The sequence below is a fragment of the Pelophylax lessonae genome (genome assembly GCF_965119305.1).
Source record: "Pelophylax lessonae genome assembly, chromosome: 3".
NCBI classification, from domain to species: Eukaryota; Metazoa; Chordata; class Amphibia; order Anura; family Ranidae; genus Pelophylax; species Pelophylax lessonae.
This window is the reverse complement of record NC_138770.1, coordinates 246,097,138-246,122,680: the sequence shown is the minus strand read 5'-3', so window position 1 is coordinate 246,122,680 and position 25,543 is coordinate 246,097,138. Positions and strand designations below refer to the sequence as shown.

Here is a 25,543-nt window from a genome sequence, read left to right as displayed (position 1 = left end):
ACTTCACCATTCAAGCCAATTAAATGGAGACGTTCAAACCTAAGAGTCCTTTCACATGGGCTTTCCGCCGGCAGACTCAGTTTTGCTCATCGGGGATCGATCCCCACTGAGCAGGCAAATGACAGCTCAGTCTCTGCTTACTTTGCAGAGACTGAGCTATTAGATCCCCACTCTCCTCTATGGGAGATCGGATAATAACAGACTGCCTGTCTGTATTCATTTGATCCTATCCGGTCTGATGTTCCAGACAGATGGAAAATAGGGTTCCCATCTGTCTGGATTTCACAGATCGGATAGCAGCGGGTGTCAGTGGACATGTCACCGCTGACATCTGCTGTCCCATAGGGATGCATGGAGCATCCTATCAGGTCTGACTGAAAAAACTGACGGGCGGACCTGATTGGAAAAGCCCATGTGAAAGGGGCCTTACGCTATTGTAGTAAAATCATTGCAAGCCGGCAAGAGGAATGCTACTTTGGCAGGTAGCAGATTGTGTTTATTTAAATGGTGTATTAGAAATAAGGGTCCCCAATTCCCACAACAGATAACTGAAGAGCCTCTGCTATGGTACAGTTTAAATTGCTTGACATTTGAAATAAAACAGTAAATAAAACAAAACCTTTCCCATAATGAATACTAGCTGTGCTTCAGACTCCTAAAATTACAATTGAAAAAGTCTGTGAGGTTAGAATGAAAAAATACTTTTTATCTTCATTGACACTTTCAGAACATTTTAGGTTTCCAGTCCTCTTTTAGCTCTTTAGACCCTACAGGTTTTAGTTACAGAAACGTATGCACACATCCACTTCCCAGAAGTCTTTCTATGCTTTGCACAAGCATTTTACTTTATGTTCAGGTAATACAGGTTTGTGTATTTGCTGCTCAAAATCACGCACTTTGTTCCACATACATCAAAGATTCTTCAGAGACTGATGTCTGATGCAAAACATAAATACACATAAACACTAGCTCTTACTTTGTTCAAGCGAAATACTGGCTAAAGTTCCTTCCAAGGTCAGAGGTTATCTGAAGTGCACATTCAGAATGGAGCAGTTCAGCAATTGTCAAAGGGTTAAGGTTTCATAGGTTCTACCTCATTAAGGACAGTGCTCAGATCTTGGATCTTGACAAGTTTCTTTGGAGTCAAGGATACAGATTGTTTAAGGATTGTGCACCAAGTGCCCACTTTAAACTATTCCTAAATAAAATGACTTATTTGTATTTTCATTTTGGTATTTTTGCTATTTTATTTGGGACGTCCATGTGGGCCCATATTGGGTGGGACCTGTTCATCTCCTGTGCTTTTGAAGTCAGTCATATTTGACCTATGGCTTTAATTGACATCAGTTTTTCAGAATGTGATTCCATATGAGCATTTCACTTCTCTGCGTATATATTCTACTAAGGAACATTGTTCTATGAATTGCACTAAATCACTGTTGTAGATATGTTGGCATTTGCTCTCACAAGCTCTACATATTTGATGTCTGTCTCTGGTTGCCAACTATCAACAGTGTGAATTCTGAATACTTTTCTGTGCATCCATTGCTAAGCAAAATTGGTCAGAATTAATATGCACAGCTTCTTCTTACAGACATTTCTAGGCAACACCACATGGAAAAACAAAATGGCATAGAACACTAGTGATCCTGTCATAAGTGATAGGATCATTATAGAGTTTCAGTTTCCGTCACTGGCTGGGTGAGCAAACTGTCACTTCCTTACGTGAACCTTGCAACACTGTTGGTTCTTTTAGCAAGGGAGTGACACCTCATTCATGTATCCAGAGAGGGAGTAATGCATGGAAGGGGTGTATTCTCTGCATTTTTTTGGTGATTGTCACTAGCTACTTGTGGCCAGTGGCTGGATCATATGTTGCCTAGCCCTAAGTGTTACAGGGTTTACCGTATATCCGCTTTGAGCTTGAGCATTCACACTTTAGGTTCTTGTTCACACCTTTGCAGCAAAAACTAAGAAAGAAATATATATATATATATATATATTCACGTTTAACAATGCTTGCTTTTCATTCCACATCTCTTCCTTTGCTTTTTTTTTTCTATAAAAAAAAATGTTGAAATATGGTACTCTCATTACATTGACTTCTTTTCAGATTGTTGCCATGGCTTGTATCAATCTCGCTTCCAAAATTGAAGAAGCGCCCAGAAGGATTAGAGATGTGATAAATGTTTTTCATCACTTACGCCAATTAAGAGTTAAACGGTATGTTTCTTTGTTATGCAAATTAAATTACTGGTTTGTCAAATAATTTTTAGAGAAGCAGCTTTACAATCTTGTGCTCTTCCATCCAATATCGGTGCCTACTGAACAGAATTCAAGCCGCTGTAGAACTGAAGCGGATATATACATATTTTAGATAAGAGAGTTTAATTCAGTGTGATAACATTTCTTAAAAGGGCCATTTTTATGAAAATTGCCAGTTTTTTGATTTCTTGAGGAAATATTTTTTTTCACAACAGTAGCTTACACAACAGATTTGTGTTGTGGACTTTCTTGCTCCCCATATTTATGCATCACGTGCCGAACATTCTCTTAATCTGATTTGAATATCATGCTTAATTTTTCTGTTAAGATCTTGTGTTGGAATCTGTTTTCAGCACTTAGCTATGTATGGATCCCCCAGGCCAAATTAAAGTTAGAGAGAAGCCAAGAGCCAAGATTCAGGTTTGATTTTGCAGTAGAATGTATAAGTAAAAAAATAAAAAGTAGGGTTGCTTTTATTTTGTTTTGTTTTTTTTTAATTAAAATAAAGAGCTTGTCAGATTTTATTTTTTTCAAGAGGGCTTTAATATTTCTGTAATCTGTAAAGTATTGCATGTTCATTTATTTCCTTTAAAGCTGAATGCCGAGCAAAAATGTTTTCCCTTGCAGTGGGGCTGTGCCTGCACTGCAAGAGGTAATTGCTCATTTTTTTCTTGGGGGAGGGGGGATGCAGGGAGTTATACTTCCCTGATCCTTTGTTCCTCCCTGCAGCTCCTGCACCTCCAAGCTCCAGCAGTCTTGAGCAGTGGACTGTTCCTAAGGTCATCAAGCCCAGAGCATGCTCTTTAGACCTGCTCTGGATGTGAGGGTGCCAGGAACAGTCCATCGCTGGATTGTGGGGGAGCTCTGTTTGCCGGTGGAGAAGTGGATAGAAGTCTTTCTCCTCTTCCCTGGACAAAATAAGCACTTTTAACACTTGCAGTGCAGCCAAAGCTTCACTCAGGGCTGGCCCAAGACCTTGTGCTGCCTGGGTCCAAAAATGAACAAGCCCACCAAAAGGCCCCCACATCCAATTTTTATATCACGATAATCAAAACTAAAGTTACATTTATCAGGAATGCAGATTTACATGCAACATCACCTTGTATATATGCAAAATTATGACATACCACCATGTTACTGCTCCCCCATCTTAGCGCCCTAGGGCATCCATGGGTGCATTGTGTGTCAGCACAGTGAGCCCCCCAACCCCTCGGAGCCTGTGTGTAGTGAACAGATTGCACCCATGGCTGATATGGCACTGGGAAAGGACTGTATAGGGACAGGCTAAGGCAGTATAATGGCAAGCTAGGGCTATATAATAATTTTTTAGCATGACAGGTTATGCAACATTTGGCCATCTAGCAGATCAGCAGCCACTACTAGAAGAAATGATGGAAACCCTTTGTGTTCTGTACACAGAACTAACTTTACTTCTGTTACTCTCTGTGCTCCCACAGTCTTCAGTGCCTAGTCTCACGCATGCACCAGAGCAGAAGAAGGTGTTTGGGCGTGAGGCCGGCCACACCCCTTCTAGTTCTACCCAATAGAAATGCAGACCTCGTAAGCTGTGCCCGAACATCGGCTGCTGACAGTCGGTGAAGGAATCTTTCATTGCTCTCTGTCTCCTGTGGTTACCACACCTGAGCTCTTTGTGTGCTCAGGTGTTTAACAGCTGGTATTTAGACTGTGTGCGAGCCCCCTCGTGCCCAGCAACTGATTATGCTTGTTAAGGGCAGCAGAGTGACCGGGGGGACAGTTGGTACTTTCCTCCCTGGCCCAGTCTGCCCCTGGATGACACACACAACTGCTGGGGAAAAGAATCTTGGTCATTTTGCCGCCCAGTGGGACCCATGGTAGGGGCTGGCCCTGGCTTCATTGCAAAGGAAAACTTTTTTTTATTTTTGGCTGCCTGCAGTTCAGCTTTAATGATCAAATTTTGTGACATTTCATAAATGTTCCAATCTCCCATAATGTGCTTCAAAGATTTGTGTTGTACTTCAGTTTAAACAGTTGCTTGAGCTTTTTAAAATAAATGGAAATGTATTGCTGGTTTGCATTCTTGGTAAAGACCATCCTCGCAGAGTATTGAAACTTATCTGCACTTTACCCCTTTCAGGGCCAAAACCGCACACAAGGGCTACAGATAGTTTCAACAGGACAATGCCCCCTCTCATGTAATCACAATTATTCTTTAAAGACAGTCACACTTGATCATCAAGCCATGTAGCAGATAGCTGTAATTGGTTTTCTGTGCATGAGTTCATTAAACGAAGGTGTTTAACCATGTAAAGAAATGCTTTTTGTGGATGAGATGGACATTCGTTTTCAAAGACTAATACCATTATCTACAATTTTATTAAATTGTCCATGTTTTATATGATTAATCAAAGTGCAGGCATTTCATTTTGAGATTTGTACTGGCAATAGGTGAAGTCTGCACTGGTTTTGGATTTTTTTTTTTGTTAGCTAGCAACTTTATTTTTCAGGGCCTCAAACTGCAGCTCATCCAGCCAAAGGATTGGCTCAGATTGAAAGCGTAGTCACATGGTGTGTGCATTCATCTTGCAGTTGTGAAGGTAGTGCCTTCTCAGATCTGGGCTTAATTCTCAAGTATTGAATGTCCCTTTCTGCTAAATTTTCTTCACTCATAGTATGGCCTAAACCAATTAGTCACCAGCATTCCTAGCTTTACCGCCAGACTCCAAAAAGGCTAGGTACTCACTCTTGTACTCCCTGTGTGACGCGTTTTAAATAGGCTGTGGTACCTGCCAGAAATGCAAGGATAAGGTCCCTGCTCTTTTTCTAAAATGCTGCTGCACAGAAATTGCATGGGGTTTTTGCAACATGCGGCTTAATGCACCCACAAACGCATTGCGTTTTTTTAATGCGTTAGGGGGCCATTAACAATTCATGCCACCCCTACGTATCTGCAGGTGTTCGCAGGTTTGGGACTGCTTGTGATTTACATAACTGTCCTTCACCTGCAACAGTGTGAACCTAGCCTTTAGAGCACATTATTAACAAGAATTGTTTTTTTTTTCATTTAAAGGCCTATCTATACATTTTGTGAGAACAAATTTAAGTGCAGCGAATGGTTCCTAGTCAAAAAATGAGATGTCTCGTTTTTATTAAATTTGGTTTACTTTACAGTAAAAAAATGACTGTACACACTGGTGCAAATAGAGAGATAATTTTTACATTGCATCAGCACACATGTCATGTAGAAAGAAGACATTGAAGATATTCAAGCAATCTTTTAATATGGTCTTTATTTCCATTGCATATGCCTGCTGGATCTAAGTTTATATACTTTTAAATATTGTTAAGTCAGAACATCTTTTATTAAGAAATCTGGCAAACTGAGTAGTGGTTATGATATATAAAGCAAGCAGAAGAAAAGTCATGTAACCTTTTTTATGTCTTAGACATGTGTATTGACTTTGCATTTTTTTCCCTTGCAACCGACTATACAGCAACCAGCTACATTTACCAGTGCCTGGGTGATGTGGAGTGGTACATAGAGATGAAGCTTTCGTCTTGGCAACAGTGAGTGAAGTGTCGAAAATCCCCATGGAGAAGCCAGTGCTCTGAGAATAGGTCACTGGAATCGGGGACTCACAGGTTGGCCACTGGTGAACCATTTGGATAGACTCCTGTGTCATGTTAAACTTTTGTCTTTGCTGTCCAAGTTTAATTTAATGGTTATGTATGTTACATCTCTTCCAAAACAAACATTTGAATGAAGAGTCAAATCTTACAAGGAAAACATCTCTAGCTTTTACCAACACATTTTTATTGCTAAAGGAGTTCAGTATTTAAGCTTTTACTTATCCATGAGAAAGTAACATTACTGGAAAGCTTTAGTGTTTCTAATCTTAATTCTTTAGTTGAGGAGCTACACTTCAAAGTCATATATTTTGTACTGTCACTAGGGAGATTATTTTATATCTCAATCTTTCCACTGCTTGCTGTAGGTTTGCAGTAGTAATGTACATTTATGCATTCACGTCTACTCACTGTCTTGCTATACACCACAGCAGGAGAATCTTTTACATTTAAAAACAAACGTATGTAACCTATTTGAGGGTTTAAAGCAACTGTATTACAGCATGCTTTAAATAGTGTTGGTGTACTTCACTTTTTCAGCCAAACTGGCAAAACACTTGCGTTTTTATATTTGTTACACGGTCCCATTCACATACCGTACTTAAAATATTTAAAAATTTCTGCTTACCCATTTTACCTGCTGAACAATCCAACCTAGATTGGGTACAATGTATGGTAATGCACATTTAAACAATCTTTCCCATTAAAGTCCATTCCCTAATTTCAAATTGCAAGCTTTTCTGAACTGTGCAAGCTGCCTGTAAAGTTTTATAGGTCTATTTTGCTTCAAAGAACAACTCGAAAGGTAAGGGGTATTTTTTATTTATTTTAGGTATGCTGTGCGAATGTTAACATATAACATTTTTGGGGCTTCTTTTTAAATTTGACTGAGCTCCCCCCCCCCCAACTTTTTTTTTTTTTTTTTTTACTTAGCGGACTTGTCGGTAAGCCTGGAGCTGATCCAATCCGTTGGATGCCTGGGTAGTAAGCTGAGTGAGGGCAAGATAGCCCCCACTCAGCTCTATGCCCTTGGAGGACTAAAATGTCTGATGTCACTTCTGCCTCTCGGCCTTAAAGGGATGATTTTTTTTCTCAAAGTCAAAATCCCATATTTTATTTTCCTTTTAAAGGTAAATGAGAGATCTGGGGTCTTTTTCTTATTTCTATTAAAATGGATGTTTACATTCCTTGTAATATGAATAAAAGGGACAGTGTACAAATAAAAAAAATAAACGCAAGAAAAGAAAAAAAAAATGTAAAGCACCCCGTCCCTCTGTGCTCGCACGCAGAAACGCATGTGCAAGTCGCGCCCGCATATGTAAACGGTATTCAAACCACCACGCGTGAGGTATCACCGCGATCGATAGAGCGAGAGCAATAATTTTAGCACAAGACCGCTGTAGCTCTAAACGGGTAACCTGTAAAAATGTTCAAAGCGCCCCTATGGTGATTTGTAAGTACCGTACTTTGTCGCCATTCCACGAACGTGTACAATTTTAAAGCATGACATGTACATGTTTGTTATCTATTTACTCGGCGTTACGTCTTTCACATTATTCAAAAAAAGGTTAACTTTTTGCTGGGTGTTTTTTTTTTTTTTTTTTTTTTTTTTTTTTAATTAAAAAGTCTTTTTTTTTTTTTTTTTTTTCACACACAAATTGAGTTTGAAAGACCGCTGCACAAATATAGTGCGACATAAAATATTGCAACGATTGGCATTTTATTCTCTAAGGTCTCTGCTTTAAAAAAAATAAATATGTTTGGGGTTTCTGAGTAATTTGCTAGCAAAAAATAGAAATTTAAATTTGTAAACAAAAAGTTCCAGAAAAGGCCTAGTCTTAAAGCGGAGTTCCGGATGTTTTTTTAGATTAAATTACCCCTGGAATAGTCACCGCTTGTGCTTTAACATTTAACTAACTTCTAAACTGTTGTCTGCTCTGTTTTTGTGCAGGATTTAGAACTAACTTTTTTCATGCACTGTAGAGCGTGGCCATCAAAAGTGTGGGCATGTAAAACCACACAAGTGAAGTGCCTCTTCCGGAATTCCGTGCATATCGCCGCCTTGCATTCAGCCGGCGATGCCCATTGACTCCTGGGATAGATGACACTCGACTCCCAGTAGCCAATGCACTGCCGGAAATGACGTACCACACTGCAGTGAGGTACACAGGAAGAGGAACAAAATGTCTTTATAAACAAGGTAAATCGACAGAAAAAAAAAAAGTGCTAATGCTATTTTAAATAGTTACAAAAACATGTTATACATTTTAGTATAGTAGAAAGAACCGGTTTTGGTAAACAAGATCCTAAAATGGTAATTGCCCTCTCTGAACTGTTAACCAAGATACTTCCAAGACACCCTTCTAGTGATAGCTGTCACAATAGCTAGTTTGCTGGTGTCCATTCTCATCTCACCTGTCAAGTCATCAAATGGCTGATGTCAGTTGATCACGTGTGCGGCAATATGGCAACTGCAGCTCAAACAGGCTAAGATGGCAGCTTCCTTGGCTGCAAGGGAAAAAAAGTGTTTAGTTTTGCTTAGTTGCAATTTAATGGAAATATTTTATAACCTGAAATACTGCCTGTTTTGAAAACCTATATTGGTTCAACACATGGTACAGAAATGTTAGTGTTACTAAACCCAGGACCCTGCATTCACTATATCTGGTCTCCCACAATTCACAGAACATGGAAATGCAATTTATTTTAGTAAATATAAATTGCTAAATACCTTTTCTCTATCGTTCATCAACAGATGCAGCTCTTACTATTCATAGTCTCATAGGGTTATGCTCCTCCTAGGGATAGACACTAAGGCTGGAAAAAACTTGTCCACGCCTATGGGGGCTGTCCCAGCAGGCATAACCCCTCAGGCTCTGCTATTCTTAAACAGTTTTGTTCTGCCTAGTGTTAGGAATAGGACCTAACTCCCTGCTGGTATTTCGGTCTTAACTGTAACAGGGAAAGTTTGTGATTTTTTTTTTTTTTTTTTATACTTATTCCCCTCTTGATATACTGCTTTGGGACATCCCTATCAGTCTATGAATAGGAAGAGCTGTGTCTATCGATGAACAATAGAGAAAACTGGATTGTTGTAAGAACTTACCATAAAATCCTTTTCTCTGAAGTTTGACAAACGCACCACCCGCCCCTCTACTTCTTATGTTTTTGTTTTTTTTTTTTTCAACACTGCTTGCAACCAAACGGTTTCAGAATAGCAGAGCCTGAGAGGTTATGCCTGCAGAGACAGCCCACATGGGCGTGGACAAGTTTTTTTGTTTTTTTTTTTTTCTGCCTAGTGTCTATCCCTAGAAGGAGCATAACCCTATGAGTCTATGAATGGGAAGAGCCACGTCTGTCGAACGATAGAGAAAAGGTTTTTACAGTACGTTCTTACAAAAATCCAGTTTTCTCATCAGCAGTATATCGCAGTCTTGTAACTTCTCTGTGTCTGGTTAAAGCTTATAGGGAGGAGTTTTCATTCTCCTCTCACTGTCCTATGAGGCTGCAGGACCCTTGACACTTTGGGCAGTGCTGATTGGCCCTGTGCTGATCACATGCATCCTTAAGAAAAAAAAAAAAACTCAACAATACACACCAAAATGTGCAGAGTGCCTTCATCAGAAGTTGGATTTTGGGAGCGTCAGAGAAAGCAGCGTTAACACAGCCTTTTTACACAATGTGCACAATTAACCCCTAGGTCCCACAGTTTTGCTTTACTGGATATACACACCGATTTTACTGTTGTGGCTTTTGTAACATTTTAAGCTCTCGCAAAGCTAAATGGCTTTCTATTTAGTCTCTGATGGAAGCATCCACTATTTTTTTTTTTTTTAATATATAATATAATATAATATATATATATAAAATCTGGGGACACCAATGTTTAAAGATATTTTTATTTATCTGCTGGTCCTGGAAGTGCAACAAGCACATTAATGCAATCTCACAGGTTCAGCCTCCAGAGCACCCCTGAGGCACTCGTACATGAAAATAAATACTTGTCAGGATGTTGGTGCTTCTTGCTACCTCAAGCGCCCAGTAAGGAGAAGTGAAAAATTCTTAATGGATTTTAATATTTGTACTTTGGAAACTGAGATGTGCCTGATTGTTGGCAACTTCTCAGACTAAGGCTCCAATTGCGCTTGTATTTGGGGTGGAAGGTAAAAAAAAGTGTGGCTGATTTTGCATTTTTTACCCTCCAACCTGCTCCTCCTTATACTGCAACAGAGGGGAAGTACATATGCAGTGACTGCGATGCTAAGCAAAAATGATCAAGGGTGGCAAGGAGGTTTTACAACACCTGTCAAATGCCCTCTGAAAAGCGGTCTGTACGTAAATCGCTCCTCAGAGAGGAGCAGTAATGTAAACTAGCCCTAAGTCCCGTGAAATGTTTAGCTTCAATGAAAGCAATGTAGTGGCCCTGGTGATAAAATGTGTGCAGAAAATGAGAATTTTTATGACTTTTATTGTTGGAGATGGACATTTAGCCCTAAAACGGGTTACTTTTTAAAGTTTTAAAAAATGTAGTACTTTTACAATTTATATTCATTTTTTGTATTCTAAATACAAGTCAAATAATCTTTTGTGTCTATACCACAGGTAATCGCTGGCTATGCAGACAGCAGCAAATGCCTGCAGCTGTTGATCTATCGTTATATGGAATGGGGCCAGTGACTCCACCCAATTCTTGCTGCTGCAATTTGCACCTACCTAAATCCCTAGTGTGAATGTAGCCTTAAGCTGGTTAACCACTTGACCTCCAGAAAATGTATCCCCCCCCCCCCCACCTTCATGACCAGGCCATTTTTTGTGATACTGCACTGCGTTACTTTAACTGCCAATTGCGCGTGCAGCTCTGTACCCAAATAAAATTTAATTTCTTTTGTCCCCCACAAATAGCTTTCTTTTGATGGTATTTGATCACCACTGCATGTTTTTTTTTTTTTTTTTTTTGCGCTGTAAGCAAAAGAGTGACAGTTTAGAAGAAGAAAAAATATTTTTAGATTCTGCTATACAACGTATCCAATAAAAAAAAAAAAGGGCAATATCTATTCTGTTACATATTTAAAAAAAATTGCAATAAGCATATATTGGTTTGCGCAAAAGTTTTATATATCGTCTACAAACTATGGTATATGTACGTGTGTGTGTGTGTGTGTGTGTGTGTGATTTATATATACTAAAAAATGTATGTGTGTGTGTGTATATATATATATATATATATATATATATATATATATATATATATATATATATGTATGTGTATGTATGTATATGTGTGTGTGTATATGTGTAATATATATATATATATATATATATATATATATATATATTCTTCTTTTCAGGGGGAACGCAGTTCCGGAACCTCTAGTCTGAATGTATGCAATGGCAAAGGGATGCTGGGGTCAGTTGGGTGAGCTGGGGTGAATCTATTGTTGCTGGAGGGCATTTTGTTATGGGTAGGGCTTTTGTTGCAGTGGAGGATTTATTGTTGCAAGGGGGAACTATTGTTGTTGGGGGGGTCTATTGTTGCAGGGGAGGATTTATTTGGGGGTGGCGAATGCTGCAGGGGAAGATTTATTGTTGCTGGGGGGCGATTGTTGGGGGTCTATTTTTTCTGATTGCAGGGGATCTATTTTACTGTTTTTTTCTATTGTTGCAGGGGAAGATTTATTGTTGCTGGGGGAACTATTTTTTTTTTCGGGGGGGGGGGGGGGGGTTCTATTTTACTGCTTTTCTAGTTATCATTAACAAATTCCATACAAATTACCTAGAACCACAACATGATACTTTGGTTCTGTATTCTCTAAAGGGGGGGGGGGGTACTGGGAGGTGGGTAGAGGTTGGAACCAAAGGACAGCGCTCAAAGGTTGGTAGGGGGTGGAGACAAGGGGTGACTCAGGATAGGGAAGTACCTGCACTTTTTCTTGGAGAAAAAAAGGCCTGTATGTGTGTGTGTGTGTGAAGTGGTTTAACATTAAGACAATCGGTAATGAAGGCATGATCCCAACCACTCTCTAGCACCTATTCTAATGGAGCCTCAAGCACAAACAGTTGCAGTGATTGAGTGTTTGTGTTGTAACCAGTGCTAGCTTATTGGGGGCAATAGTATTGGGCATCTCTTCCATCAATGAACCTCAGCCAGTAATGTCTGCAGGTGCCCCAAAAGGGCACTTTCACCCTGATTCCTAGGAAAAACTGTGATTTTACTATGTTTGCAGTGCGTTTTTTACAAGACGTGTCAAAAATCGCTTTTTTTCAGTGTTTTCAATGCATTTCAATAGTTTTTGGTTAGGTTTTATTACCTGACCAAATATGAACCAAAAATGCAGCTATTTTTTTACACAGCGGAAGCGCAACGAACCAGTGTAAAGACCTACATAAAATTTTACCACTTGAGGACCGCCCCATGCAGATATACTGCGGCCCTCCTGCGAGAACCAACATACCTGTACGTCAGCTTGTGGTTTGGGGCGCATGTGCTGCCGGCGACCCACTCCCGCTGTTTCCAGTCAGTGGGTCGTCCACTGGGACCTGCCAATCGTTCAGCGGACAGGCATGACGGCGGTCTGCTTATGTAAACAAGGAAGACCTCTATTCTGTCACAGAGGAAGATGGAGACTTTTTGTTTCTGCTAAGCAGAAACACGGATCTCTGCCTTCCTCCAGTTAGGCCACCCCCCCCCCCCCCCCCCCCACGCGGTTAGAAAGCACTTCCTAGGAGCACACTTAACCCTTTGAACGCCCTTTATGTTAACTTGTTCCCTGCCAGTGTCATTTATACAGTCAGTTCATTTTTTTTTAGCACTGATCACTGTTGGTGTCACTGGACCCCAAAAGGTGTCACTTACTGTCAGATTTCTCCGCTGCAATGTCGCAGTCTCGTTGAGCGCCGACATTACTAGTAAAAAAAATAAATTAAAATTCCATAAATCTACCCCATAGTTTGTAGACGCTATAATTTTTGGGCAAACCAATCAATATACACTTATTGGGATTTTTTTTATCACAAATATGTAGCAGAATACATATTGGCCTAAATTTTATGAATTCCATTTTTTTTTTTTTTTTTTTTATTGGGTTTGTTTTATAGCATAAAGTAGAAAATACTGTTTTTTTTTTTTTCAAAACTGTTGTCTTTTTTGTTTGTAGCACAAAAAATAAAAATCACAGATGTGATCAAATACCACCAAAAGAGCTCTATTTGTGGGGGGAAAAAAAGGACATACGTTTTATTTGGGTACAACTTTGCACGTCCACAACTGTCAATTAAAGTAATGCAGTGCCATATCGCAAAAAATGGCCTGGTCATAAAACCTTCCAGGGCTGAAGTGGTTAAACTAACTGCCATGGTGCTGCATGTGTGATCAGTTATAAGCCATTTGATGGTTTGAGAGTTTGAGTACACAAGCAAATGTGACCGTTAAGGGCTCTGGGCTTTAGCAAAATGGCAGCCTCCAGCAAGAAGCACGTTGTTAGGGGTAAAGTTATGCTTTACATTTTATGTAAAGAGAAAGGCTTCTGCCTTGTCATGTCATATTTATCCTTATTTCCATGTCCTTATTTATAAATGAATGTGAAAGATGAAAAAGGTAAACTTGGGAAATGCTGCAGCAGTTTTCTGCTCATTTACATGACTGATACCTCTAATGCAGAGGAACTTGGGAGATTGGCTAAGCGCTCAATCACACCAGCAGTGGCATTGTATTGCAGTAGTGCTCTCTGTGCTGTAAAAAAAAAAAAAAAATTGCATGCAGTACTACTTTCTCTTTTGTTCATTGAGGGACACAGCTCCTGATTCTTCTTAACCATTGGGTTATACTGTCCCTTACAGGAGTAGGATACTAGGCAGGAAAAAGCTTGACTATGCCTATGGGAAGTCCCAGGGGGGTATACACCCACTCTCAGCTATAGGCACTCGGTGGGATCCTGAACATTCAGGAGCCTGCTTTGGTTCTGTCCACAAAAAATGGCCTATCTGGGTCTGACTCTGGAGGCAATTCAGCTTCTGTTGTTCAGCAGAGGGTCATCCCTCCAGGCTTGCATGCACATTCTGGGCCTGATGGTGTCCACCCTTGAGGCGGTCTGTTTGCGCAGTTCCACAAGATCTCTGCTAAAGAGATTCTGTTGAAATGGTTTAAGGATCCACGGTCTCGAAGTGGCTTCTCTCTCTCTGGCACTTCGACAGGGAAAATCCTTCTCCTCATGTACTGGATGGTTGTCTCCACGAATGTCGGCCTGTCCAGTTGAGGAGGCGGCGTCAGCACAGATGTGCTCAGGGGTCTGGACTCTGGCAGAGCCCAGACTGCCTATTAGTGTACTGGAAGTCTAAGCGATCAGACTTTCTGGCTCATTGGACAATCGTCTTCAGGGGTGTCTGGCACAAATTCATTCAGACAATGCCACAGCCATGGTCTGTGTAAATCCCCAAGGGGGAACAAAGTGTACTGGTGGCTCGGTAAGTAGTTAACATTCTAAGGTGGGCTGACTGATTGTTCTAGCCCTCTCAAACTTTTGCCATGATTCCTGTGCAGGATTAAGGCAGAAGGGATTCCTGTCATTCTAGTGGCTCCAGACTGGTCTCGCCAGCTTTTTTATACTGATCTGGTACGGCTGGTTGCCGATGCTCCTTGGGGATTGTCCTAACGACCAATCTTCCATCCTGCCTTAGTCGCTGGCTTTAACTGCTTGGCTTTTGAACGCCAGGTACGGAAGGATGGTGGTTTGTTTGAATCGGTGATTCATACGCTGTTAAGCTTGGAAATCTGCCTTTAGGAAGATCTACTATCGTACGTGTGGAAGACTTGCATTGCGTGGTGTGAGTCTCTTGGGATTCATCCTCCCTTCTCCTCAGTGGATCAGATCTTCATCTTCCTTCAACGGGGGTTGAACAAAAATTTACCCTGAGTTCCATCGAGGGCCAGGTATCGGGTTTTTGTGTTTTTTTTCCAGCGACCTTTGGTCACACACTTCCTGGTGCGTTCCTTTTCTTCAGGGTATCTATCTGACATTTTGGTTCCTTCAGTGCGGGCTCCGTTGCCGCCCTGGAAACTTAATGTTGTCCTTTCAGCTCTACTGAAGCTTCTTTTTGAAAATATTCAGGGTTCCCTGCTTACATTGCCCCAGAAGGTGGCCTTCTTTGGTGGCAATCATCTCTGCATGAAGGGTGTTGGAACTGACGGCATTATCCTGTCATTCACCTTATGGTGCTTCACAGGGCTAAGGTGGTGGTTCTGCCTCTGTCCGTCATTCCGTCCTAAGGTGGTCTCTGACATTTCAATGAAGACATTGTGTTGCCTTCCCTGTGTCCTAGGGCTAAACATCTGAAGGAAGAAATTGCCTTGCATGTCTTGTATGTGGTCCGGGCATTTGGGGTGTACCTGGCAGCTACAAAGTCTGTTAGGAAGTCAGACTCTGTGCTCATGGATGGACCTCACAAAGGGTTGTCTGCTTCTTCTGCAACCATTTCTAGATGGATCAGATAGACGGTGGTTCAGGCCTATTCCATCAGTAGTCAGGTTCCTGCTTTTTTCTGTTTAGGCGAACTCTACTAGGGTGCTTAGTGTCTCCTGGGCTTCCCATCTTCAAGTGTCAGTGACGCAGGTTTGACCTAAAGTTTTTTTGTAAAGTGGTTGTTTTGGCATCTGCAGATGCTGCTTTTGGCCGCAAGGTTACTGGCTACTGTTTAGAGGACCTGGTCCTCTTTGAGGGTTTATTGTTTTTAAGGTGAACTCCAGCTGTTTATGGTTGAGCTCTGTTACCTGGTTGGCTATGGTTAGCCTTGGGAATTTTTTTTCTGATGGTTTTTCCATCCCTCAGGTTATACACTGCTTTGGGACGTCCCAATGGTTAAGAGGAATCAGGAACTGTCAGTCAATAAACAAAAGAGAAAATGGGATTTTTGACTTGCCGTAAAATCCATTTCTCTCATGTTCATTGACATTTTATACCTCCTGGGACTGCCCATAGGCGTGTCAAGCTTTTTCCTGCCTAGAATCCTACTCCTGTAGGGGGGCAGTTTAACCCAATGGTTAAGAAGAATCAGGAGCGGTGTTTGTCAATGAACAGAAAAATTTATTTTACGGTAATCCCATTATTTTCTGTACACACCACTGCAATGCTGTGGTATGAAGTGACACCAAAAAAGCCTTTTTGGCCTGGTCTTGTGTGGGACTGTGCTAGATCAGGCTGCCTAGCACAGTCCCATTGCACCTGGTGTAGACGAGCCCTTAGGCTTTGTGTGCAGCATACTAATGGGTGATCTGGCATTTGAAGGTGTAGAATTTTCATTTAGAAATAGTAAGTTTTTTTAGGTTTTTATCATAATTTGTTTAAATCAAAGGGGTGGATATTTAACAATTCAAAATGACAATCTCAAACTTTCGAAGCTGCTATTATCTGACTTACAGACAGAAAATAGTTGGTAGACATTGTGTCTTATATGCAGTAGAACAAAATACTGATTAGAAGGGACATTTTGTGACTTGCATGCTGCCTACTTTTATGATGGGGAAATTGAAGGTACTGCGAGTGGACAACTGGCAAAATAATGATTAATCTGCTTTTGGATCATAGTATTTTTCTTTTCATTGGTGGCATCTATCTTTTCTTTGATATGCGTTTTTGTTCAAAATACCTTTTGTCTACTGAACTGACTGGCTCCTGATTTTCATTTGTTGAATCATGGCGTATCTACTAGCTAACATTCAAAGTATAACTTTAAACTCCTTTTAATTATCAGTTACATCCCTGCAAAGTCTTTTTCTCAGGTGTCCGTGTTACTGCAAGATCCACACAGTGTGGCCCATGGTGAACTGCTGCTGCAAACTCCCTGGAATAATCCATTCCCTCTCATTCCTACGGAGATGCCATATTTTATGCACTCCAAGGATAGACTGCCTCTCTATAGAAATGAATGGGATTTTTTGGTGTACGTGCAGGAAAAAGAACAGGAGTATTTGTGGTGACAGCTGTGCAGGTTCCCTTGGGCCTGTCTATGTGGATCTTGGGAAACTGAGATTTTAAGGCTGAGTTCACTCTTACGAAAATTAGATGCAGGTGTCCCCGCATCCAATTCTCATGACAGGAGACTGTGACCGGCTTTCAATGAAGCCAGTTCACACAGCTCCAAGGCGGCAGCGGTCCGCACTGGAAAAGGGTCCTGTGTGTCTTTTGGCTCAGTTTTCAGGTCCAAATTCAGGCAAAAATTTAGACTGGATTTGCACCTGAAACCGAGAACAGGGACGTACTGTACCCCCTGCTGCGAGTCGCAGCTAGTGTAAACCCAGCCTTAATGTGGTTGTAAAGGCAGAATTATTTATACTTTACTACATTCTATGCAGTAATATAAAAAAAAATCTGCATGCAGCCCCCCTAAAATACTTAAGCCCAATCTCGATCCAGAGGTGTGCACGAGAGCAGGGGCTCTCTTCACTCTCTCCTTCCTCATTGGCTCAAATACAGCAGCGATACAGCCATTGGCTCCTGCTGCTGTCAGTCACAGCCGGTGAGAAGGGGGTGGGGCTGAGCTTTGCTGTGTGTCAATGGACACAGAGCTGGCTTGGGAGCAAGCATTCACGAGTGCCCCCATAGCAAGAGGGAGAAGAGGATGATCAGGCCTGCAAACCATTGTACAGAACAGGTAAATATGACCTGTTGTGTTTTAATAAAAAAAATCCTAACCTTTACATTCACTTTAAGACTTGAAATAAGAGGTATAGTTGCCCTTTAATGTTTTAGAAAAGTAGGTCTATAAAACACTATAGTAAATTAACCCTATTAAAATAAAATAAAACATTTCCATGGATTCCAGTGGCGTATCGCATATTTTTTGGCCTTATTTTCAGTTACGGTATCTCAGTAGTGCTAGTAAATGGATTCTAAATCCTGCTAGTTGCACAGCATATTTGCATATTGTGGCAGTTACCCCCTCCTTGTGTGTACTCTTCTAGCCATGACAAGGCTGGAGTCAAGTCACCACTCTACCAATGTTGCCTTAATCTTTTTCTCCTTTTCTTTTGGGTCCCATAATGCATCATTTGCGGGCACCTAGTGGCAGAAGAGCATACACCTGTACATGGTACAGAAAAGTTACATCATCCCTGACAACTGGCATGCTGGGAATGAGCCAGTATGTTCAGTGCACTGTGCATTCACTTTGCAGTGTAAATTAAAACCTGAAAATCGCAAGCAGCGTAGACAAAAATATTTTTTTGCCCAAAGAAACTGCATTTCTAAGCTGTCTGGTTTACTGTTCTTAAAGGAAATACCTTTGGTTTGTCTTTAAGGATTCGTTCACACTTGTGATTTTACACTCTTAACCGCTACCCCCTTTTGGCTGCAGAGGCATTTTACCCCTCTGGATTTCGGCTGGTGCTACTGACCATGGAGTGTGACCATTCAAGTGAATGGGGCCGTTCTGCAAGCACCATGCAACTGCCTACAATGCAGGGGGTGAAAGCAGATAGTGAGGAGCCCATACACCACCTCCACATCTGTCAATACTCTCTGGGGAAGTGATACAATCATTCTTCAGAGAGCAAAACTAGTTTGAATAAGCCCTTCCAGTTTCTAGCCTATTATATAATGAGTCTTTTATCATGGGTTTACAGTACTATGGAACTGATTTAATGGAACTGCTGTTCCTTGGAACCAATTTCTTGTTTCTAATTCAGAGAGATAAATCAGAGATAAATACACCTGACTGCTTTCTGTGGGAAACTGACTTTAGATCCAGTGGTCATAAATTAAAAATAAAATTAGAGTGAAACAATTTCTCAGAAGTATATGATGGTAACCGCTTTTCCCCAGTTAACAGCCTGCATATGAGTTCAGGGGCAGCTACTTCACCCACTTATGAGTCAGAATAATATGTTCTCTAACTGGCATGTGGTCTTGAGTTGGAGATTGATAACATCTGAGACATGTTCTTTGTGACAGATTCCACCTAAACCCTGTGATCTTGATAGCATATTTTTTAGGGATGCACCGAATAATCGGCGGCCGAACATTATTCGGCCGAAAATAGGGAAAATGGCACTTTCGGTGTTCGGCCGAATAAATCAAAAGGCCGAATAATTTAAGCCGAACAATGTCTCTCACCTCATTGCGGCTCGCGGTCCTCTATTATGTCCTCTGCAGTAACCCTCTGATATGTATGCATTCTCTGTAGCTTCCGCCCTGACCGCGGCTCCCTTCCCGCTGGTGTCCTGTCCGGCCGCGTAGGGGGGTGTGACGTCACGCGCGCGTCCCGCCCCCTGCTCCTGACTGGCGGCTCCTTCACACTTGGTCCACGCCCCGCCCCCCCTGTTCGCGGCATTTGGCTCTGGCTGCAGTTATAGAGGTATGTGATGTGCAGCTGAGCACATTTGAGAGAGAAGAATACAGTTGCTGGCAGCTGCACAAGCATTAGTGTGCAGACTGCCATATGTTGTTGCCACAGTGCCCTATAAAGTGCCCCTTGACATAAAATGTGGCCATCAGCGTGCCCCTTATTTTATGCTAAGGGACATGCTGATGAGCATATTTTATGTTAAGGGCAGAGATGTATAGTAACAAAGTAGAACTACTTAAGTACTGTACTTATGTACCGAAATGCGGTATCTGTACTTTCCTAGAGTAGAATTTTTTTCTCCTACTTCTACTTTTACTTCACTACATTTTTTCAATGATTTCGATACTTCTACTCAAGTATCTTTTTTTTTTGTGCTGCATAGTTACTCGTTACTTTTAAAAAAATTACCACTGCCAGAACAGTAGATGGCAGGTTGCATAAAGCTCAAAAAAATGTGTATAATGTCATTTGTAAATCAGCGCATACGAAAACAAAGGCTGTGTATAATAAAAGCTGCTATACCAAATCTTTCCAATAAAAAGAAAATATGAAACAAACAAATAAATGGTGCTACAGCGCTTAAAGTGCATCAAGAAACTACTAACAAACACAGGTTAATCATTTGAATAAATCATTTGAAATAATAAAAACCAATATGATGTTCAAACTTTTGACTTCTTTCTTTAATAACTACATGACACAGTACTTGTACTTCTACTTTCAGTACTTGAGTAGAAATTTTTTTTCAAAACTACTGGTACTTTTTACTTTTAGTACTTAAGTAGCAAATTTTTTGAAAAAACTACTTGCAATACTTAAGTAAAAAAAATGTTGAATACTTTAGTACTTCTACTTAAGTAACTTTTTCTGCGAGCACTTCCACTTCTACTCAAGTCACTTTTTGATCGAGCACTTGTACTTTTACTCAAGTAGAAATTTCGAGTACTTTATACAAGTCTGGTTAAGGGGCACTCTGATGGGCATATTTCATTTTAAGGGGCACGCTTATGGGCATATTTTATGTTAAGAGCAATGCTGATTTAAATGTTTTGTTTTGCCCATCAGAGTGCCCCCTAACATAAAATGTGCCCATCAGCGTGCCCCCTGACATAAAATGTGCCCATCAGCGTGCCCCCTGACATAAAATGTGCCCATCAGAGTGCCCCTAACATAAAATGTGCCCATCAGAGTGCCCCCTAACATAAAATGAGCCCATCAGCGTGCCCCTTATTTTATGCTAAGGGACATGCTGATGAGCATATTTTATGTTAAGGGGCACTCTGATGGGCATATTTTATGTTAAGGGGCACGCTAATGGGCATATTTTATGTTAAAAAATGCGAAACACCGCGTTCGGTATTCGGCCTTCGGCCAAGCATTTTATTATTCGGCTTCGGCCTAGAATTTTATTTCGGTGCATCCCTAATATTTTTTAAGCATTTTGTAGTTTTTGAATATACACATAATGTGTAATGTAAGTTGAACTAAATATTAAACCATATAAACTGATATACAGTTATAAAACTAACCGGTTCATGCACTATACTACTGACTGGGATTTTGCAGCCTTCAGTACATATTGAGCTATGTGATTTATTAAATTGCAGCAGCTTGTACACGGTACTTAAACATGCAGAACAAGTGATGGCTGGCGTACTGAAAACATTCTGTTAGGCATCCAAAATGAGTTCAGTGTTAACACATCTGTCTTATAGAGAAATGTTTAATACAGTTTACTGTAGGACTTTACCACTGTTACTTTGGTGAGGAATGAATCTCTGGTTTCCCACATTTCAGTTGATTGCTAAATTTTTAAAACTTAGAATACGTATTTTATCCGCTAGTCATGTTTTGATATTTGCAGTGCACTCTTAAACACACTGGCATCTTCTGGGTGTTGGTTTTCTGCCTTCTTGATTTCCTGGTGCATGACGTTGTCAGTCCTGTGCAGCAACATCCCAGCACAGGCACTGTGCCATAATGTAAACTGGGCTGTGCATGCACAGTTCACTACATTCTACAGAAAACTAAGGGCAGGCAGGTAGGTTTAATTGATTGCACGTCTCAGTCATTTAAAAAAAAAAAAAAAAATTTCCACACTTTAACTGCTTTGGTTTCTCTGTGCTAACCAGTAGAAATTCAAAGGACCAGTGTGATGTCAATGATCAAGTTTGTTTGTTTTCTTTTGTTTTTTTTTTTTAGCTACAGGTGAGAGTTAGCTGGCTCACCAGAAATCAGGATGGCCTTACACAGCCTCACAGAAACAAAATATATGATGGACTGCTGCAAGTAGTGAAGCCTTTTGTGCTGCACATGTTAATTCCAGTAACACCAGCCATTTGACAGATTGCCCCTTCAGTTGAGAGCAGTAAGCACACAAGTAACTAACAGTTATCATTCAAGGCCGGTCTCAAATGTAACTTTTAGAAAGCTGTTCTATCGGTCGGTTCCATTTCACTTTAAGTGACCCTGGGTTAACTTATGACTTGCAGTTTTGTGAAGGATAAGTTGCTTTTTATTTTTATTTTGCACAGTTCAGACTGAGCTTATGCAGTTTACTTAATTTTAGTAAATCTGTCTCATTTAATCTGGAGGTTGCAGAAAAAATTAGTTTAGCCACAGCATACACTTTTTTTTTTTTTTATATATCATCAGCGTTGTAATAATACAAACAAAAGGTATATTTGACAATCCAGTATAAGCTTACTTGATTCCCTGCATGCTTTGCAGCTTCTCCTCTCTGCGGTTTACTTTAAATTTCTAAGAGCTACATATCACTTGGTACCTTGTTGCCTGCAAACAGTGATTCATTTAGGACCAGCTCACACAATATGCAGTGACAGACATTTTACCGCATGGTAAAATGTCACCGCAGGGACCCATGGAAAATAGTTGTCCATTTTCACTGTAACGCTGCGCTGCTGTAAAATTAGACAGGCTGCATTTTATCGCAGCGAACTGGCCCGAATTGCACTGCAATGTCAGTGAATAAAGTGAACATTTTTTACATTTCAAATAAAGCTCTGACACAACAAAAAACAGGAAGCAGTGAGATGCGCCGAATCGCGCACCACTCTACCCCCTAGCGCAGCCAGTAACTGAGAGCTGTTGAGCAGTGAACCGCTGTGGCAACTCTATGGAGTATGCTAAAAATAATTGAAATACAATGTGGACATGAACATAAAATTTTACATTTTTATTATAGGTGTGCTATGAATAAGTACAGCCAAAGCTTGTATGGCTGTACTTCTGTTCATTCTGCACTCCTGGGACCCGGTTTCAGCAGCAGACAGCGGGCTGGGGCAAGATTGCGTCAGTTAAGTCAGGACCTATCCACATGCCTGGACCGACACCTGGTTCTGCCTCTCAGTGAGACGCTGAGAGCCTGAGCCGACCGCTCCCGCCCCCTCCACAGCCCAGCTCTCCAATGGGCAAGAGGATGGGGGGGCAGAGCAGACAGCGGTGACTTAGTCACCAGCTTTCTGCTCAGGGAGCCCTGAGAACTGAGCGATTGGTGGTGTTTTTATCACTCGGTTCTCAGTCTTGGAGCCAGTGGGGAACAGATGCAGCTTCGATCTGCTGCATCCACCTATGTAAGTATGATTCTGAACAAAAAACCCCACACGTCTTTTAAACATTCAAGGACAGGCATATGTCACATCTTCTCATCTGTAACCACTCTTGGGAGAAACCGATGTTTGAGTATTTTTATACACCCAATTTCTTTCAATAACAGAAAAACACAGTTATGTTTCTGTAAGGATAAAGTGGTTGTAAACCTTAGACATGAAATATGAACAAAAAGTATCCCTCTATAATGTGTACTTTTTCCCAATTAAAAGCGCAGTGTCTGTCTGCTGCTTCTTCCCTCTGCTATCAGCATGAATCGCTTCTGACAGGTTTTCCTACGCCGAGAAAACAGGTGACGGGAGGGATCTCTGTCTGACAATCAGCTCTGTTCCTGTGTGAAGGGGGCTTTGTCCCTTCCCTCCAATCATCTCTCAGAGCTCTCCTCACTGAGCTCTGCAGTGTGACTTGGCTCCCCGTCCCCTTTTTTTTTTCTAAGTGCTCAGACAAGCTTTATAAATTATCTACGTCTGTTTAAAGTCTGGAAGACTTCAGGTAAACGGGTCCAACTTATGTAGGAGGATTTGTTTCGTCTGTGTATCACCAGAAGCCAGTCACTTCATTAGGTATGTGTAAGGGTTTAGTGCAGTGATGGTGAACATTGGCACCCCAGATGTTTTGGAACTACATTTCCCATGATGCTCAACTACAATGCAGAGTGCATGAGCATCATGGGAAATGTAGTTCCTAAACATCTGGGATGCCAAGGTTCACCATTACTGGTTTAGTGTTTAGCTGGTTCAGGAATAAAACATCAATTTTGCGTATAAAGATTGGAGAGGGAAGGCATAGGATAAGACAACCCCTCATATTTGGCTAGTTTCCACCTCTATACATCTTACTAAATGTCTGACTAAACTTTCACAATGTAGCTGTAATTATGAGTATAGGTACACATAGGAGCCAGGCATCAAGCATTTTTCCAGACAACTGCAGAGGTGAAACTTTATGAACCAGCTGTGGAAGTTTTCATGGCTTTGTCCAGTCACTGGTTGACTTGTGCTTGAGTATGTCATAACTCCTACAACATCTGATTACCCAAATTACCTCAAATAGGAAATAGTTATTTCAACCCTGCCATAACAGCCATTCTACAGAATGCCTGTCACCCTCCCTAAAAGCAGGTGGTCTCTTAGACCCGGTTCACACTCATGCGAGTGCCGGGTTCGCATGTAATGTCGGAGCGCACTGCTCCGACATTACATGCGATCAGCTGTGCGGTGCGAGTTTAGCCATACAGTTTGTATGGCTAAATTCGCATCGCACCCGGTGCAAACACGCACAGGAGGCATTTTTGCAGCCGCATCAGGATCGGATCGCACAGCGGTTCACACTTGTGCGATCCCATCCTGTGCGAACTGCACGATCGCACTGCGATATGCGATCAAACTGGGGGTGTCGTTAAGATTACATTGACACCCCAGCGTATCGCATATGGCAGTGTGAACTGCCGGGGGTGCGTGTGCGATGCGGGAAAAGGCTGCGAATTCGCAGCCTTCCCGCATCGCAATAGTGTGACCCGAGCATTAATCACATATTTTCCTCAATGGTAAGGTTTTTAAACCTCCAAGAACTGCATTGATCATACTATTGTGTCCTGGCTTTACATTTTAATCTTTTTTTTTTTTTTTCTGCAATGTTCAATCTAAACGAAAAGCTCTCGTATACTTATAATTATTTAATTAAAAAAAAAAAAAATCACCAGTGTATTATAGTTTAGTTAATGTCCAAATATCTCTTAAATTAAACTTGGACAGTTTGAGGCGAAGGTTTGGACTTGGCTGCAGGAAGCTTAACTTTTAGTTTCTGTTGCCGTCTAGTCGGTTGGAAGGAAAAAAAATTCTGCTACAGTATTTTTTTTTTTTTTTTTTTTCAAACCCATATTGATTTATTTCCCACAAATTAGGACCCCAAGTCCTCTCATACTTGATCAAGGCTACATAAATACCAAAAACCAAGTAATCAAGGCGGAAAGAAGAGTGTTGAAGGAGCTGGGATTTTGTGTTCATGTAAAACATCCACACAAGGTGAGCTGATGCATATAGAAAAACCTTTTTCTATAAATTCTTTTAATAGTTTTTTTTTTGCTGCCTTAAAGCCCTGGAAGCGTCCTTTTTTTTTTTTTTGTTTTGTTTCGGTCAAAGGTTTCAGGGTGAGCAGTATTTTCTTCACCCATGTGGGTGGGTATCGTTCATGTTGGTGAGCTGATGCATTATGATTTGTGAATACTTATCATTGAAATGTGTTGCTGTGTCTTTAGTAATATGGACAGATCATAACTGTACTTTTTTTCTTTAAATATTTAGGCTAAAACACTTTAAACCTGTTTTTTGTATTTTTTTTATTGCCACATTTACATCTGTGATTATGGGTGTCAGAGAATCCCTGCTGCAGAGATCATTGGTGTGTGCAAAGAGCTGCTGCTGCTTAGCCTGTACAAAAGCAGTGACAGACAGGAGCCACAGCTACACACCAGTTTCTCTGTCGCTCATTGACAGACATAGTCCTCCTTGGTTAATATCAACTCGGGTTATACTGCCCTCTACAGGAGTAGGACTAGACAGGAAAGAAAACGTTCTGGCCACACCTTAGGGGCAGTCCCAGAGGGTATATTCTCTCTCTCTCTCTCTCTCTCTCTCTCTCTCTCTCTCTCTCTCTCTCTCTCTCTCTCTCTCTCTCTCCTCTCTCTCTCCTCTCTCTCTCTCTCTCT

At 41.0% G+C, this 25,543-nt stretch overlaps 1 protein-coding gene across 1 annotated transcript in view; it reads left to right on the top strand.

Annotated features, from left to right (window-relative positions):
* Positions 1 to 25,543, top strand: part of CCNL1 (cyclin L1) — a 49,378-nt gene that overhangs the window by 6,030 nt on the left and 17,805 nt on the right. The window contains exons 3-4 of the mRNA XM_082251830.1: positions 2,114 to 2,223; positions 24,740 to 24,860. Of these exons, the coding sequence (XP_082107956.1) occupies positions 2,114 to 2,223; positions 24,740 to 24,860 (231 nt within the window). The remainder of the gene's footprint in view (positions 1 to 2,113; positions 2,224 to 24,739; positions 24,861 to 25,543) is intronic.